At 39.7% G+C, this 18107-nt stretch overlaps 1 protein-coding gene across 3 annotated transcripts in view; it reads right to left on the bottom strand.

Annotated features, from left to right (window-relative positions):
• Positions 1-18107, bottom strand: part of LOC122791600 (non-muscle caldesmon-like) — a 1000623-nt gene that overhangs the window by 75506 nt on the left and 907010 nt on the right. For all 3 annotated transcript variants that reach the window (XM_044059382.1, XM_044059381.1, XM_044059384.1), the window contains 2 exons: positions 17652-17733; positions 12223-12351 (listed from right to left, as the gene is read on the bottom strand). In XM_044059382.1, coding sequence (XP_043915317.1) covers positions 12223-12351; positions 17652-17733 — 211 coding nt within the window. The remainder of the gene's footprint in view (positions 1-12222; positions 12352-17651; positions 17734-18107) is intronic.

Raw genomic sequence — 18107 nt, 5'->3', positions numbered from 1 at the left:
AATTCAGACACTCTTCTACTGAAGTGATGTCTAGAAGGAAGGCTGTTTTCGAAGAAAGGAATTTCAAGTCTGCAGTTGCAGCTGGCTCAGAAGGAGGTAGAGTGAGCTTCTCCAATACAAAGTTAAGGTCCCAGGATGGAAAAGGGGCTCTCCTGGGTGGTCTTAAATTTTTGGCCCCTCTGAGGAATTGTTTCAGCAGGGGGTGAGAGAAGAGGGGTGGCTCAGTATTAGAATGTTCTGAAATGGCTGAGGCATGAATTTTAATTGATGAGAAGGAAAGGCCCTTGTGGAGCATCTCTGTTAAGTATTGAAGAATATGTGGTAATCTGGGCACTGTTGTGCCCATCCCCTGAGTCTGGCTCCAGGAACAGTATCTTTTCCACTTTTGAACATAGGATTTTCTAGTACTAGGCCTTCTTGCCTCCAAAATGACATCTAGCACCTGCTTACTGAGGGATGCTATTGGAGAGCTCAGGGAATTAGCCAGGCTGCAAGGTTCAGGGTTTGAAGCTGGGGGTGCAGAATTTGGCCCTCCTGCTGAGACAGCAGGGAAGGGGTCTGAGGCAGGTGCCATGGTTCCAGCAGTGACATACTGCGCAAGAGGGGGTACCAGTGCTGGTGTGGCCAGTCTGGTGCAATCAGTATTGTCCTTGGTTTGTCCTGTTTGTTCTTTAGATGAACTTTCGAGAGGAGAGGCAGAGGGGGAAAGGCATAAACTGATAGGCTTTCCCAGGTGAAGGACAGGGCACCCACTTTCCAAGCATGACTGTGGGGAGCCCTTGTGCAGAATTTGTCCAATTGGTAGTTCTGAGGGGAGGCAAACATGTCTATCTCTGGTTTCCCCCATTTGTTTCTCAAAATGTTGAATATCTTTGGTTCCAGTTTCCACTTGTGTGGGTCCATGAGATTTTTGCTTAGGTCATCTGCCAGTGAGTTTAGTTTGCCTAACAGGAATTGAGCTTGTAGGTGCACTTGGTAGCTCAAGGCTGTGTTCCAGAGAGCCATGGCTGGTCTGCAGAGAGGATACGAGTGGGTTCCCCCCTGCTTGTTTATGTACCACATAACAGTGGTGTTGTCTGTCTTTACCAATAATTGTCCTGGAAGAATGTGGTCCTTGAAGGCTGTCAGGGAATTCTGTACAGCTAACATTTCTTTTTGATTGATATGCAAGTGCATTTGACTCAGGTTCCATTTGCCCTGGATGCACTGCCTGCTAAGTGAGCCCCCCCCCCCCTATGCATAGTCTGATGCGTCTGTTGTTAGGATTTGGGTGGCAGGGGGTAGAGTGAATGGCAGTCCCTTGTTGTGGTGGCAGGCCTCTGCCCACCAAAGGAACTCTGTCTTCATACAAGGAATGATAGCAATAATTGATTCCAGGTCCTGAGAATATTGACACTAAAGGCTTTTTAGATACCATTGTAGTTTGCTCATATGCAGTCTTGCATATGGAATTAGTAGAATGCAAGAGCCATGAACACCAGGGCTTGCAGGATTTTCCTTGCAGATAGCTGGGTCTTTGTGGCCAGTAGCTTGAAGTAGGCTGTCAAATAAACTTGTTTCTCTGGCGTTAGGTAAGCCATCTGGGAAGTTGTGTTCAAGCTTGCTCCCAGGAATACAATTTGTTGGCAGGGTACTAGATGAGACTTTTTTTAGTTTATGGTGTACCCCAGTGAGGTTAGCAGTTTCTTTACAAATGCCAGAGTAGCATGTCCTGGCTTTCTGCCTGAATTAGACAATCATTCAGGTATGGGTATATCTGAATGTTTCTTTGCCTGCAAAATGCAATGACTGGAGCTAGGCACTTTGTGAATAGCCTGAGCGCAGTAGATAAGCCAAAGGGAAGTGCAGATAACTGATAGTGCATGTAGCCTGCTCTGAAGTGTAGGTATTTCCTGCAAGATTCCCTTATTGGAATGTGCAGGTAAGCTTCCTTTAAGTCTAAGGTTGCCAACCAGGCATTTTTGCCTAGCATAGGAAGCAGCTGATGAAATGTTAGCATTTTGAATTTTGGGATTACTAAAAAGGTGTTTAGAATAGAGAGGCCCAGGATAGGACACCAGGAGCTGTCTTTTCTGGGTACCAGGACAAGTCTTGAGTAAAAACCTTGTCCCCTTTCTTTTGCTGGGACAGGTTGGATAGTCCTGATACTTAGAAGAGAGAGAACCTGCTGTTGAGCCTCTGCCCACTGATTTGGGGGTAGGTCTGGCCAACCATTTGGGGTTGGTAAGGTGTGGAAGTGGAATCTATATCCGTGGAAAACTATATTTAAAACCCATTTGTCCTGGGTAATGTGTTCCCAGTTTTTTGCATGCAGGGTGATCTTTCCCCCTAAGGGAGCAGGCAGTTGAGCAGGGCTTGGAAGGTTTAAGGTTAAGTCATTTTGACAGTTTTCCGTAGGGGAGTGTCTTATTATTTCCAGCTTTGGAAGTGGGAGCCCCCCACTGCTTAGGCCTGTGAGTATCTTGAGACTGTAACCTAGGTGGTCTGCTGTTCCTGGGTTTGGACTGAGAAGGCCTGGAAGAGACTGGAAAGGACCAATTCTTAGAAGGCCAATGCCTACTAAATCTGGGAGGCTGTACTTGCAAGAAATCTTTAACAGTTTGCATAGATTTAGCTTTTTCTCCATCTTTTAAAGGACTTCTTCTGCTTTGTTGCCAAACAGGCGGTCTTGGTTTAAAGGAGCATCCAGTAATTTAGCTTTAACATGATCTGGCAAATTTTGCTCCTTAAGCCAAGCATGCCTTCTAAGAACAGACCCAGTGACAGCAGCCCTGCAAGATGCTCCTAAAGAGTCAAAACCACATTGCAAAATATGCTTACCAACTTGTTCAGCAGAATGCATTAAATCCTGCAATTCTTTATTTTCAATAAAGTCAGGAATCAACATCATTCTCTGTTTAAGTAGTCCCATAATATGCTGCTAATGCTCTAACATATGAAACTGGCAGTTTAAGACCCTAATGGCCAAAGTAGCAGAAGTATATACCTTCTTACCACATCTGTCCAAGGCCCTGGAATCTCTATCAGAGAGGGTAGGGTTTTTGGCAGTAGTAGCCTTAATGCCTTTAGGCCCCTGGGAAATGGTCTCTGGGTCCACAGTAGAATTCTTGAAAAGGAACTTGTGAGAGTCAGGTACTCTGTAATACCTGCCAAGTTTTCTCGGAGCCGGAGGTAAAGTGTCTGGGGCCAGGCTAGAGCCCAAGAAGGCATCATCTACAATGTCCATGACAGGAGGGATAGGTAAAGGCCTGTGTTGAGGTAGGAGTAAGAATTCCCTAAGCCTCTTTCTGGAGTCAGAGTAATCCTGGCTTTCCCAGCGGAAATGCTCCCTAAGAGTGTGCAAGGTTTCACCAAAAGAAAAATCTTCTGGAGCGGAAGCAGAGGGAATGGAGTCCTCTGCATCAGAATCCTCATAGGTAGATAAGGGCAAATCCTGGTAATCAGAAGAAACAGACAGTTCAGAATCCTGATCAGAAGAATCAGAAGGAAAATTAGTTCTAGGTCTTTCAGAGGGTGAAGGCTGGCTTCCCTAATTAAAGTAATAAGGTCTTCAGCCATTCTTATCATTTGTTTTTTTTTTTTTTTTTTTGACATACGGGCCTGACCATGCAGCTTGGATGTCAGTTTTCTAGGTGTGGGTTGAGTTTTAGGCCTTGAAGAAGAAGATGGCATCGGTTTGAAATGCAAGTCAGTAGGCCCGAATACACCCTCAGAAGCTGGTGCCTGCATAGCGGCTCCGGACCCATCCAAGTAGAGACATCCGCAGGTTCCATGGTCGAAGAAGCATCTCGCAGCATACCAGACTCTGAATGGGTCTCAGTAGAGGCCTGCGAATCTGAAATAGTGGGTATCAGGGGCTGCAAAAGCGTCTCACTGAGTACCAGCGAACTGGCGACTAGCTTAATGCAAGAGTCGTCGGCAGCTTTGGATCTATGCGGCCTGTCTCTGTCTTTATCTTCACATTTTTTCAGAATATCGGTAGTCGGATGGCTTACCAAAGCCATTTTTGGATAATTAAAACGAGTATCGAAATAGTTTGATGCAAAAATGAACCAACAACGAATAGTTCAAGGATTGAATAAGGCACAAAACTGACAGCGAGGGATGTCGTGGTCTGGCCCTAAGCAAGGAATGCAGTACGAATGAAAATCTTTATCAGGTATTTGCTTTCCATAGGTAATACAATTGTTAACTTTTACTGACATCGGTTTAGAGCAAGAAAAAGGATCCCCAACGGGGTACTTAGCTTTTTGAAGACTTCGGTTTTGAAACTTGAAAATGAAAATTTCAGGAGTCGGCCACACCCTCAACAACCACTTTGTCTCTTCAGTCTGTTCCCACCTCACTTGTACAAAATGTCTTACTAAACTAAAACCCAGTTCCCTCTCTGCTGACAATCTTCCATCAGAATATCTAAAACTAGCTACAAAAGCAATAGCCTATCCAGTCAGTATTCTGATTAATAGGTCCATCACTGAATCCTATGTCCCAGAACTCTGGAAAAAATCTATCATTACCCCCTTGCACAAAGGAGGAAAGACCCATTTCCATCCTGTACCCCCTATCTAAACTGCTAGAAAAATGTATGCACCTACAACTAATGATATTTCTCTTAGCCAGCAATCTTCTTACACCTACACAACATGGTATTCGGCCTGCACATAGTACCACCACAGCATTATTATCCTTCACAGACATTAAACAAAGCTATGGGCAAGTGCCAATTTACTTCTGTAATCTTACTAGACCTAACAAAGGCCTTTGATACAGTGTCTCATTCTAAACTATTACAACAACTGTCTACACTAGGTTGCTCCCAATCTACTGAAAAATGTTTCTTCAGCTATTTAACTGATGGGCAACAATGTGTCAGATGTCTATCTAGCCTATCCAAATACCATGTAAACAGTACCGGAGTCCCCCAAGGGTCCATTTTAGGACCCCTGCTCTTCAACATATTCATTAACAACCTGCACTCTGCCTCTCACTAAAGCACACTTATCCAATACACTGATGACTCCACTATTATTTCTACATCCGCCAACCCCCATCATCTCTTAACAATCACACAAGAAGCCTTTAACCTCTATCAAAACATGGGTAAACAAAGCACAACTACTGCTTAACCCAAATAAAACTAAGCTTCTATTGTTCTCTCCAAAACCTTTCTCATTTGAATTCAAAATATATTCACAGAACAAAACTCAAATTGAAATTGTACCTCAGGCAAAACTGCTAGGCATCATTATAGACACTAAACATCTTCAAACAACACATACTTAATTCAATTAAAAAAGCACATATCAAACTTGGCAAACTTCACAGACACAAACACTTTATGGCTGCTTCCACTAAAATTACACGAGCTAATACCCTTCTACTCCTCTCCCTTCATTATGGAGCCCCTATTCTTACAAATCTTCACACAACCCTAAAGAACAAACTACAATCATGTTACCACAAAACTGCCAAATTTGCAACTGGCCTACCAAATCACACTCACCACTGTTTAGCCATCAAAAAACTAAACTGGCTAGAATTCCCTCAATATCTGAATTTAGCACAATTCTGTCTAGCTCATAAAATAATCTATAAACAAAACAGCTGCCCAGCTTTAAAAAACTATCTTACAGCCCTAGACCCCACCCAGAAATCTCTGCTCCAGTAACAAACAACTTCTACAAGTGCATAAACCCACCAAAATAGCTGGACACCGTCTTTACTAGTATGCCACTGCTAAACTGTGGCATGCTCTACCACCAAAAATTAGTGCCACTGAATCCCTCAAGACCTTCAAATTTTCACTGAAAGACAACTACCGTAACTCACATATTTATCTTTCTCCTAAGCAACAACTAACTGGCTTAATTTATCCCAGACCACCTCCTTCACCCTTCATACCTTACTACACATATCTTCATCCTATAAAAAAGCATCTTAGCTATAGTCTGCTTACTAACACATACCTCTTTAAGCTTCCCTAAACCACTAACAACTCCGCTCCTAGCCTCCATAACACCTCCATTCTTCTAACACTTCCCTCTTCATACATTTTTCCCTTATACCTAGCTGAAATTTGTTCATTCATCCTACCTTATCTCTCCCCACAACTTCTTCTTCTTCCGGCTTTTCCCGGTTAGGGGTCGCCACAGTGGATTATCTGTCCGCTCATGATTGGCAGTGGAGTTTTACAGTGTCGAGGTGCCAGCCCGGTGCCCAACCTTCCACAGAAGGCACACACATGCACGCACTCACACCTATTTGTAAAATATGCTTAAATCTAACTGTCTCACACTAATCTCTTTCATCTTTTATCGCTCAACTAATCCCCCTACCTACTACTTCTATCTTCATTCACTTCTCCCTAACATTAAACTCTCACTAAACATCTACTCTTATTACTTAGATATCAAAAAGCTGTGTTGGCTGTATGCTAATTAAAGCAATCTGATTTGTTTGACCTTGGTTCTCTACAAATCATCGCAAATGTTAATTATGTCTTCCACGCAAACCATGTAAACCTTCATTTGATTGTATGCATGTTTGTAATACTAATCTATGCCTACACTATACATGTTAGTATTGTCACTGTCTTTCTTTAAAAGCTGTTTAAAGTTTTATGACTGTACTTTGTTAATTGTGGAGCTTCAATAAATAAATAAATAAATACTGCAGAATAGATAAAACACTGCAGATTACTGACAATTAACTAGTAGACATGTTAAAAAGTGCTTCCAACTGCCTGTAAGCATCACCACTGACTGCTATCCTCTATAGAAGCTAGGTTTTTCAGTCACTTCACATCATCCAGTTCCTCACAATTTTACAATTCCACCATTCTCAGCTTTTCTGATTTCAGTTACTTTACATCTTCCATTATGCCCCATAGCTCTGTGTATTATCTCCACATTTTATTCCCCAAAAACTCAACCAATTTTATTTTATTGGTCAGAGTGGGGTAGTCTAGTCAGTCTGTGCTTAACATCCTGGGTGCCAACATCACTACTGTGTCCTCATACTATGTCCTTACACTGTGCTGGATGCCAGTCTCCCTACTGTGTCCCCACACTGTGCTGGGTGTCAGCCTCCCTACTCTCTCCTCACACTGTACTGACTGTGTGCCAGCCTCCCTTCTATGTCCTCACATTGTGTTGAGTGCCAACCTCCCTACTGTGTCTTCACACTATGCTGGGCGCCAGCCTCCCTTCTCTCTCCTCACACTGTGCTGGGTGCCATCCTCACCACTGTGTTCTCACACTGTGCTGTGTGCCAGCCTCTCTACTCTGTCCTCACACTGTGTAGGTGCCAACCGCACTACTCTGTCCTCAAACTGTGTTGGCTGTGTGCCAACATCCCTATTATGTTGTCACACAGTACTGGGTGCCAAACTCCTTACCCGTTCACACTGAGACAGTTGCATGCAAACCTCTCTACTTTGTCCTTCCAGTTTAGGGCAATTTCTTCACAGTACTGTGGCTTGAACTTCTATATATACATATATCATATCATATTCCCTTTGTCCCACTTATTCAGATACCAAAGTTTAGCCTTGGCAAAATGTGGTATGCAGCGCAGCTGAAGCAAAACTTCAAGGCTTCCTGAATCAAAACACGAACAAATACATCCTAATGTTTTGTTTATCACTACTACAGACATTTTTCAATAGTCTAACTAAGTAAGTACTCACAGATCTTTTTCTTGCTTAATTACATAATTGATTTACTGCTGTTCTCTCTTTCAGTGATACTGCATGCTAATAAATTACTATATCTTAAGTACAAAATTCTGCAAGAAGGACAGTGATCACCACTGTTGTCTGAAAGGACTTGGTTCCTTCAGATGAATTCTTTGCTGGGATATCTTATGTGTGGTACTTAAGCATCCTCCCTGTGTCCATGTAGCTTCTACTATGGCACATGGAGCTACATCTGAATGAAAACATTCGCTTTGACTCCTTAGCTTAACTGTGTGACTTTAGGCAAGTCACTTAAGCAGACAGCACTTTTGGTCTGAGTTTGAAAAAGATCAGTGGAGATCAGTACTCTACTCCAGTTAACAAACACAAATAAAATAATAAAAATAAAGCATTTCCTCACCCAAACGGGAAAAAAACATTTTCCAGAAGGAGACAACTCTTCTGCAATACCTGCGCTGCACTCTTATCTAAACCAAAGATGAAGAGAAACATTTGCCGAAAACAAAGGAAACACTACCAATACATACTTAGAAATAATGGCAGAAATTTCCTATGGAAAATGGCAATCTGGGAGTTCAGCTTTGCAGAGTTGAACTCAACCATTTGGCACCTCTTCTGGTTTAAACTCGATAAGGCATAGGAAATCAGTCCATGTGGACTTCTGCCGTGGTCACCAGTTTCACCAGGGCACCAGTTTACCTAGCTACTGCTCTGAGAGTATGCCATACAATGGATTAATGTGCCATATAGACCGTTTCTCAAATTACAGCAGCTGCTTGCTGGGGTAGGCTTTGGCCTCCAATGAAATGGACACATCAAGTATAGAATTTTCACCTTTTCATTAAATAATCCTGAACTCTCAAGATTTCTCTCAACCTATTTAATCTTTTCAAATTATTCTGTTGAACATCCCCCACTACTGATTCAATAAGCTTTTCTCTGAGAAGAGGCTGTTTTTGTGTGTGTGTGTGTGTGTGTGTGTGTGTGTGTGTGTGTGTGTGTGTGTGTGTGTGTGTGTCTGTGTGCGTGTGCGTGTGCGAGTGTGTGTGTGTGTGTGTGTGTGTGTGTGTGTGTGTGTGTGTGTGTGTGTGTGTGTGTGTGTGTCTGCGTGTGCGCGTACCTTTAGATAAACTAAAACATCAATCGCAGAGACCTGGACTGAAGATTCACCCCCTGATATGTTTCAAACTTCCTTTCACTAAAACCTTGCATTTTGTTATATCAACAAACTTCTGCTCAATCTTTGCAGCCCTTGCACGTTTTCTCACAGTTGTCTGTAGAACAATGTCTGAGATCTAGACAGATGACATCTGCAGCAATTTCTCTGCCTAGTTGTGTTGTAATGCTAAATTAGAGCTGCCAGCTTTATGTTTTATGTGAATCCACACTGCTTGTTATTCTGAAGATTTCTGCCTTAGAAGAATGAACTGGTGAGTCCTTATTATGCCCATAACTTTATCGCGACAGTGGTACCTTATGAAAACGTCTATAGTTAACTACATTCTTGCTACTCTTTTGTGGAAATATACTGCACTTCACAGCCACAAGATTTCAAAAGGGAACCATCTTTATCACCCACCTAACATCTGAAAAATATACACAACTGTCCAAAAGTTGGCCATAATGATGCTGAGAGATGCTCATAAAAGTGTACAGAGCTGATTAAGCAATGAACAGACTTAGCTGCATCTTTGACAGAAACATTGTAGCAAACTTAGAACTGCAGAAGATACCAAAGACTCAGATTCATAATATACAGGGCCACTTGGTCTCATGACCATTTGGCATTTACCAGTACCCCCACAGACAGCACCTCCTTTCTCCAGGGGGCCATATCAGTCAATTCTGGAGTAAATTTGTGGATGTCCATCCACTCAAGTAGTTTATGTTTAAAGGAAGATACTGAGTCATACTGTTTAACATGCAGGAAAAGTTTCTCCAGATCTTTGGGAGGAGCTGGGTTATAAACCTCTCCCTAAGGATCATTAAGTCATACAGTATGCTATCCAAAACGTCTGGTGGTTAATACGGAAGATTCAGACTTTGTGCCATTGAAGAGCTGCTTCCTCTTACTCAGGGTTTGACTTCCACAGTCATCATTTGCCTGCTGTGTGACTCTGAACAAGTCATTTAACTGGACAATGACCCTGGGCAGTTGGGCTAATATATTCAATGGTTTCCTAGTCTGTACGCCTAGTAACCACCTATGATTAAAGCTAGAAAGCTGAATGGATGTAAGAAGATGGAATAGCAGCATTGTGCTTGGAAGCAAACTTCACAAACTCAGACACTGCTTCTTTATCTCAGAAGCAGAACTTGGAATCACCTGAAGAAAACAGTTTAAGCAACAAACACAATTGAGTGCATCACAAAGCAGGACACACAGTGTGATAAGATGGATAGGAGCGTAGAGATACATGGAGTGTGGCTTGGTTAGCTCTCATTACACCTGTACTGGTCCTCAACTAGACCTCATTTACAACCTTTCACTCATGTTTAGGGGCCTCAGCTTAGCAGCTAAAGATATTTGGGGCATTTTAAATAAGGGCAGCTTAAATATCTAGATATTTAAACAGTAAGAAAACATGTTTATTTAGTTTCTACTTAATTAACTTTATTGTTATGATCATGCAAGGTCTCGGGAGTAAATTATGAAAAGAAGCTAAAGGCTTTAAAGGTGTACAAGGTAACAACAGTTTTGGTCTCAGTGTATTGTATTTTATAGATGCAGTCTATAATCCCAATATAAGGTAAAAAATCAGAACTTATTTAAGGGAAAAGAGACTTTTCTGTAATACAGCTGCCACTAAGGACAAACTGTGTCACACACAAATGTGTTATCAACGTGGTCAGTTATGAATATCACAAATTAAGTATGATAACTCTTGTTTACACTTGTTCAACATTTTTTATTAATCAAGCCTGTCTGACTAAACATACTAATATTCTGTATATGATAGTGATAGTATTCACTTGAATATGTCTGAAATGTTTGATCCAAAGGAGGTTAATTCTATGAAAATAGTAACTGATGTAATGCTTTAGCAGATAATCAGAATTTAAATGAATTTACTTTAATCATTAACCAGGTAAGTTAACTGTTTAAATATGGATAGTCTTCAACCACAGGAACAAGGACAAATACAACAATGACAGACAAGTTTACATTGCCCTAAACAGTATGTGTTTAGAATATGAAAGAAAAGTGTAGCACAGAGTTAAAAAACGTGTGGGTATAAGAAGAAGCAAACTTCATGTGGACAGTAAGTGAAGACTGGGATTGAATCCCAGAGCTGTGAGTCTGAACATTCACCAATGAAACATCATGCCACATTGCTACAAAAAGTTTCAAAATGCATTTTACATAACAACTGCAACATCCTGCCATATATTCTATTCTACATCACTCAAAAATACATATTATAAAATTACGAGCAATGTTTTTATAAACTCATTGATGTTGAATGCAAGACACTGTATTCACTAGTGTACTTCTATTACTCAGCCCTTATTACTAGTGAATGTCATTGGTTGTTGTTGTGTCTTTCAGCTTTTCCCAGTTAGGGGTCGCCACAGCGGAACTCCAGTCCGCTAATGATTGGCAGTTGATTTTTACATGCTGAGTTGCCAGCCCTAACGCACAACCTTCAACGAAGGTATGCCCATTCACCCATGTCTCCACTCAGTAGACGCTCTAGCTGAGAGTCGAACAGGTCAGCATCTTACTGTGAGGCGACAACGCTACCGCAGCACCACCACCATGGAGTGAATGTCATTGGTATTCTCTGAAATTATACATGGCTCAGTTTTCCAGAGAAGACCCATCCATCTAGTGTGATATTAAATGAATACACACATAAAACAAGTATGGTCTTAATTTCTGTTCTGAAGTTGTTTTAGGGGTTGCAATTGCTCTGTAAAATTGTAAGGCTTATCTCACATGAATGGAGCAGCAAACTGATCATTTCATTTCAGACTCCGAAAAATCAGCTGATTGGGTCTTTTATCCATGAGGGCTGGTGAAATCACAAGCAAATGTGCAGTTCAGCAGTTTCTGAGTTGCAATTAATGCTTAACATGTCCACAACTATTCCACATTTGGATGTAATTCAAAGGACTCAATTGCTTCCTCTTTTCTTCAGTTTATGCCATCAATGAAATTATACTAATATAATGTATTTAGAAAACAAACTACATGTAGAATGAAAAACATCATTCCTTTGTTATATGTAAATATTAGGTTATCAGTTTACAGACCACTACAAGCCTTGTCAATAACCAATAGTTATAATCAAACTCTGTACTTTGTATCTGCTAAACCCGGTACTTTGCATCTGTGAGGTAAAGATCTTAATTATTATTCCAACCACTCCATGGGGTTCTTTCTTCTTCAATGTAATAGCTTTACTCACTTCTTGCATTTAGATTACAAGAAATTCTGTCCTTTTTGGATAAATGTACAGTGTTCACTCATGTTTTTGCACTACATTTTGTGCTTTTTGCCTTTAGGTGTTAAAAGCCCTTACCTTGCAAGGTGAAGCTTTGGGCACATTAGCTAATGCATCTGGAGTTTCAAACAGGTTCTTCTTTGCTGCTACTGGTTCAATTACTGAGGGTATATCCATACTTGTGTGCTTCATTCCTTTGCTGGAAGTCTACAAAAGAACAGAAAAACGTCTTATTGAAGGCAGCAAGCATCCAGCACAGTGGTGTTAAATAATTAAAATATTATTGACTGACAATGGTATAAGGTTACTGGGAAAGTAACATCCCTTATCCACATTTACACCTGCTGCTGTTGGTTTATTTTTTTTACCTTTATCACATAATATACCCAAAACTTCCCATCCTAGGTACAGTAGTGCCTCGTTTTTAGTGGGAACATAGTCTTGTCACTTTACAGTAATATATGTCAATAGTCTTAATTTTACTCATATTTGAAAATACAGATTAGAAGTGGAATTTTGTATCCTGCATTCAGGCGAGGGTCAAATTCTCCAACACCACTATGCAGGTAAATCCCAGGCCCCTCTTATTGTCTGTCTGTCTGGTACTACTCCCAGGCCCCTGGCTGTCTCCCTTCCAAGAGTGCTGTGATAGCAAGTCATGCATCACTCCTGTTACAGAAACATAGCAAAAGTGTATTGGATATATAAAATGTAGGTAAATCAAACAAATCTACCGTGAAAACACTGACACAGTGGTTAGAGAAAGCGCTAGACATTTGACAAAATTGTTTGAGATGGCTTACATAACTCCATATGAGACAGGAAGAGAACTTAATGCCATGATTAATATATTTTCAAAAGTATACAAAAAAAAAACAGACTGACTAATAACAAAAGATACAGATGATAGAGATTACTTAAGATACTGATACTGGTATAAGTGTGTGCTTTATATTCAGTCTGAACAGCTGAGTGATTGTTTGAGAGGTGCTTTCACAGGAAGTTTGGACAGGTCTCTTCTCAAGTCAGTAAATGTTATTTCTCTGATAAATACTTCTGCTTTGGTGGACTTCTCTAATGATATGATTTAAATGCTTGCATTGCCTAGGCCCTTGCAGTATATAAACAAATCTACTTTTGTTCTTGGTGTCTGAATTCCTGACGTCCAGTACCTTAATTACAACTGCGTAACTGTTGAAAGAGTATGCAGCTGATTTTTCATCTCATTGGTTGAAAAACAAAGATTAGTATCTCTAAGTATGGAATAGTAATAACTGCTTAGCTAAATGACTCCAGAGCACCTGCATTGTAATAGGAAATTACTGATTCACCTACTGCAGTGTCTTGAATGTCTTCACCTACTGCATCACCTACTTTTTCCTTGGGCTCCTTCAAAACAAACTAGGAAACAATTTGATTTGTTTCTAGTGTCACAAAAGTGTGAATGAATGTGACATATCTTTTATTCACCTTGACTTGTGCTACATCAAAAAAGGGATTGAAACAGACTTGATCTGTAGTCTTCACTCAAATAAAATAATGATAAAACACAAATCTAATACTTTTACTGAACCCAGATGAGGAGGAGACTTTGGCTTTTTTAACTCATTCAAGGTCTACTCTTAGGTCATCTCTTTAGAAGGAAGCTTTTTTTAGTAAAGGATGGCTAATGATTTTTATCAAGAAAGAGTTATGTTTACAGAGCTCTTTAATCATACATAAACTCAGCTATGCCTCTAATAAGACCCGGCACATACTTCTTGGCTTTGCAACCAACAAAATTGCTAAACCAATTATGATCTTAAAGTATTTAAAAGTTAAGGTATGGTGGATTGTTGAGCTTTGGCAAGGTGCTGTATTGTCTTTCTTTGAAGGATTCAGAGGACCTAATTCCCAGCCGTATGGTCCATATTATTGCTGTCTCCTCTGTGAATGTTTTGAACTATGCTGAGTGTCAACAAAAATGGAACAGCTGATCTGAACTTGTACCTTCAAGACAAGGATGAAAGGCAATAGACTGGGGTGACTTTGATAAAAGCTAAAGACAAGAATCCTACTTGGATTGTTTCTACTGTAAAACAAGCCATGGAAGACAGGATGTTTTACACGTAAACTATTCATAACTATCAACAAATGCATCTCACTCATGAGAGAAGGAAAACTAAATTATTTCAAAAATTTATACCAAATATGAGTGGTTTAGCAAACCTGACATCATACTGGGGGCCACTAAAGACCTTATATTTTGTTATTCAAGGAGTTATTCTAAGTCATTCCCTGTGGGACCTTCAGCCACACGTGTCAGTCAGGTATAACTCTATGTAATTATTTCCCACTGAAAGCAATTTGAATGAAAGGAATTCTCTGTGAATTTCATGAAGAAACTAATTCTGAAATGATGATGGCCAGGATCACTTTTGGTAGGTGGTATCTCACCTAAGTGCCTCCATGTAACAGCAAAATACTGTACCAGTGTGGCCCTTGACATAAGCACTTAATGCCCATCCACACAAAGGTGCTTATACCTCCACAACAGTATATCTATTAGTCAACAGGTCTCTCTAATATATAACAAAGGTTCTAGAAAGAACAGGGCGCAAACAGCTTTCATAACACGCGAGCAATGACCATTTGATCTTGGGCTTCTAGTCAGCATTCTGTCATGACAGAGGCAATGACATGGCCTTAGACGAGATCATAATAGCGCCCTAAATAAAATGAATGAATGAAGGTCATCTCATGCTGACTTACTTTTCCTTGATCTGTCATATTACAACCTACATATTGACAGATTTGTGGCACTGTGTGCCACAAATTAACCTATATACTGACAAGATCTGTGGCACTGTATGTCATATCTCAACATACAGATTGACATATATGTAGGACTGTGTGTTATCTACTGCCCAAAGATGGCTCAATGACATGTTTACAGTAAGACCCAGATTTTGGCTTGTACAGTGTTTAACTCTGTGATGCATGTTCCCTGTTCCACAGTTCAGCTGCTTAATGTATGGTCACTCCTTCTGATTTTGTGTGTGTCTGATGCCCAACAACATTAGTTTGGTTTTACTGATCCACAGGAAAAAAAGGCATGTGTGCAGGTTCCCTGCAATTTGGACCAATGCCATTTGAACAAAACTGGAGATGGTGACTGCAACTGGCCAAAGGGAAACATGGTGATGGAATCATGTCGGTAAGAGAAAAGTGGTATGAAGCACTCCCACCTACTATATGCTCCAAAAATGTGACATTTTCAGGAATCTGTAGTGGCACACCTTTATTTTAGCAAGATAAAAATCAAACCAATGGCAGCAGCTGAATGAAATGTGTAAATTCTGGACCGGTTTGAAGTATCATGATACAAATGTTAGTTAAAGGTTACACAGGTTACATTTAGAAGTGGAACCATTTGATTTTTTGACCAGTGTTCTTCTGTGCACCCAATTAAACTTCGTAATAACAAAAATCTTGCAATTTCTTCACCTTTCTGAAACGTTAATCGGTAGTATAACAAGCCCAGATGCAAATAATGCTTTGCTACAGCATATCATGTTTGCCTGAAGTCTATATGGCACAATACAGTTGCTAATATACTTTTCTGCTTTACTTTCATAGATCAAATAGCCTAATACCAATTCCAAATGCATTAACCCTTCATTTCAAGATTAGCAAGATCTTTTGGTGTCATAGGTTTCTTCTCAAACATATCTCTCACCTTTGCATACCAAAAAGAGTACCTTTCTGAATACCTTTTAAGCAAACCATGAAAACTGGATAAGCAAACATAAAGTCATGCCTGGCATTAATGCTAAAGATCTCCTCTGTGGAGGGTTCAGATCTATTTTTATCACAACATGGATGATGAGGCCAAGTTTCTCAATGGTTCTCCACAGCTAACCTTAGTATAAATTCATGCACATGTGCTTCTGACAAGAGTGACCTGCAGTTAGATTTCTAAGTAAACCATGTTATGATGCTTTAAACATTTACAGTCTCTAAATAACTTAATTTTCCAAATGGAATTTCAACTAAAGTGAAGATTTCTAGCCATTTGCTGATGTATATTGAAACAGTCTGCCAAAAATAAAAAATAGCCTGAACATTAAAGATGCCTAACAACAAGATTTGTCTGGAAGGAAATTAATGCTGAATGCAGCTATACATTTTCAAAAAGTCATAAATGCATTTATACATTAAAATAAATTACATTTTAGTAATAAATCTTGGCCTTGAAGAGACTTTGAAATAATATAGAATATTGTTAATGTCTCATTTCAAATACCCTACAGCAATTAAGGAGAGAAAAAATGTAACATCAGATAAAGTTACAGTAAGAGGCAATAAAAAAAATAATAATATGAAAATTAATCATCCAGTAGTAATTCTGGCCAGACAGTACCTACACGGTGTACAAAAGGAAGTTGGAAGAAAGGAAGAGAGAAAGGCAAATGAAGTCAGAGCAGCTCTCCCTGACTAGCACAAAAGGGTTTTAAAAATTACATACATAAATGGAAAATATTACAACAATCTGACTGAGGGACTAATCCTATGAAACAAGGTAATTTCTATGATGTTTTTCTTGTGAGCGTGTACATTTCTTTGTTGTCTGGGAGAAACTGACCGGGTACAGCCCATTTTTTGGGTACAGTCCATTTTCAATGGAAGCCCAGGGGAGAAAGGTTTTAATGTAGCAGATGCAGAATTTCTGAATAGAACATAAAAAAATTTAGAATGACATAGTACGTGCAGTACTTGGACACACAGAACAGGTGAAGTCAAGTAAATAATAAATAATAATAAATAAATAATGAGCATATATAAAAAAGAATAGACATAAATACAAGTATCATAGTACAAATTATCACAAGGAAATACAGCAAATCAAAAAAAGGCAGAACTGGATTCTTATCTGTTTGTATGTTCACCAAGTGGCAGAATTAGCACTTAACGCTTACATGGACATAGCAGCTACTCGACTAATTAAATGGTGGTTTGTAAGGACGTATAACAGGGATGTAACATCACTTCTGCTTATAACTGACACTGGGGAGGGTTAAGGACAGAATAAAAGTAACTGATGATGGAATGCAGGATGTGTATCGATACATTTTGGGTAGAGATACTTCAAATTTGTAAATCAACAATTTCCATTTGTTCCAGAAACTATCACAGTTAGAGAAAAATCTTCATTCCAGTCAGTGTCTCTGTCTGCTTCCTAGTTTTAGGTAGATCATGTAGACAGTCTTGCAAAACTTTGAATCTATATTACTAGGCAGCAGGTTCCAAGCATTTCATTACTCGTCTGGAAAAAAAGAAACTGAAGGGAAATATTTCATACTGAAAAGTCCCCTAGGAAAATACCCACTTACACTGTGGTTACATACTAAAAATGGGAATATATTGCAATGCTCCTAAACTTGCTCAGTCATAATGTAGATAATTACTCCACAAATATCTAGGAAAAAAATTTAAAAAATATGTTCTGAACTGTTGTACAACTGTACCTCGACAGCATGGGTGTACTGCTCCAGTTTATCCTCGATCTTTGCAATGGGTACAACTGGGTGGGTCTTCTTTATGCTACTACTGTGAAGAAAAAAAAAAACAGAAGCATTGTAATACATATTCTTATTGCTTCAAAACTGGAAATACAGAGATTTCATAAATGCCTCAACAAACACACTCAAGGAAACATCGGGCCACTTGTCCCTCTTTATGCAGGACAGACCCTCTTTGGGCAGTTGTATCCTGTGAAAAAAATCTAACAAACAGCAAATGTTCTGACATTTTAGGACAAAAATATTTTCTAACTTTTAATAGTTATACACAATTATTTTGCATCACAAACACATATTATGTGAAACAGCAAAAACAACTCAAATGTTAGAGGAATAAGCTTTTGCTTTGGCAAACACTGAAGTTCAGAGCTTCCCACTGGTCGTGGGTATGGTTTGCCCTGC

Source organism: Protopterus annectens, chromosome 17.part0 (assembly GCF_019279795.1).
Source record: "Protopterus annectens isolate FY-2018-M chromosome 17.part0, PAN1.0, whole genome shotgun sequence".
Taxonomy (NCBI): Eukaryota; Metazoa; Chordata; order Ceratodontiformes; family Protopteridae; genus Protopterus; species Protopterus annectens.
Note: the sequence above shows the minus strand (reverse complement) of the source record. Positions and strands in the feature narration are given on the sequence as shown.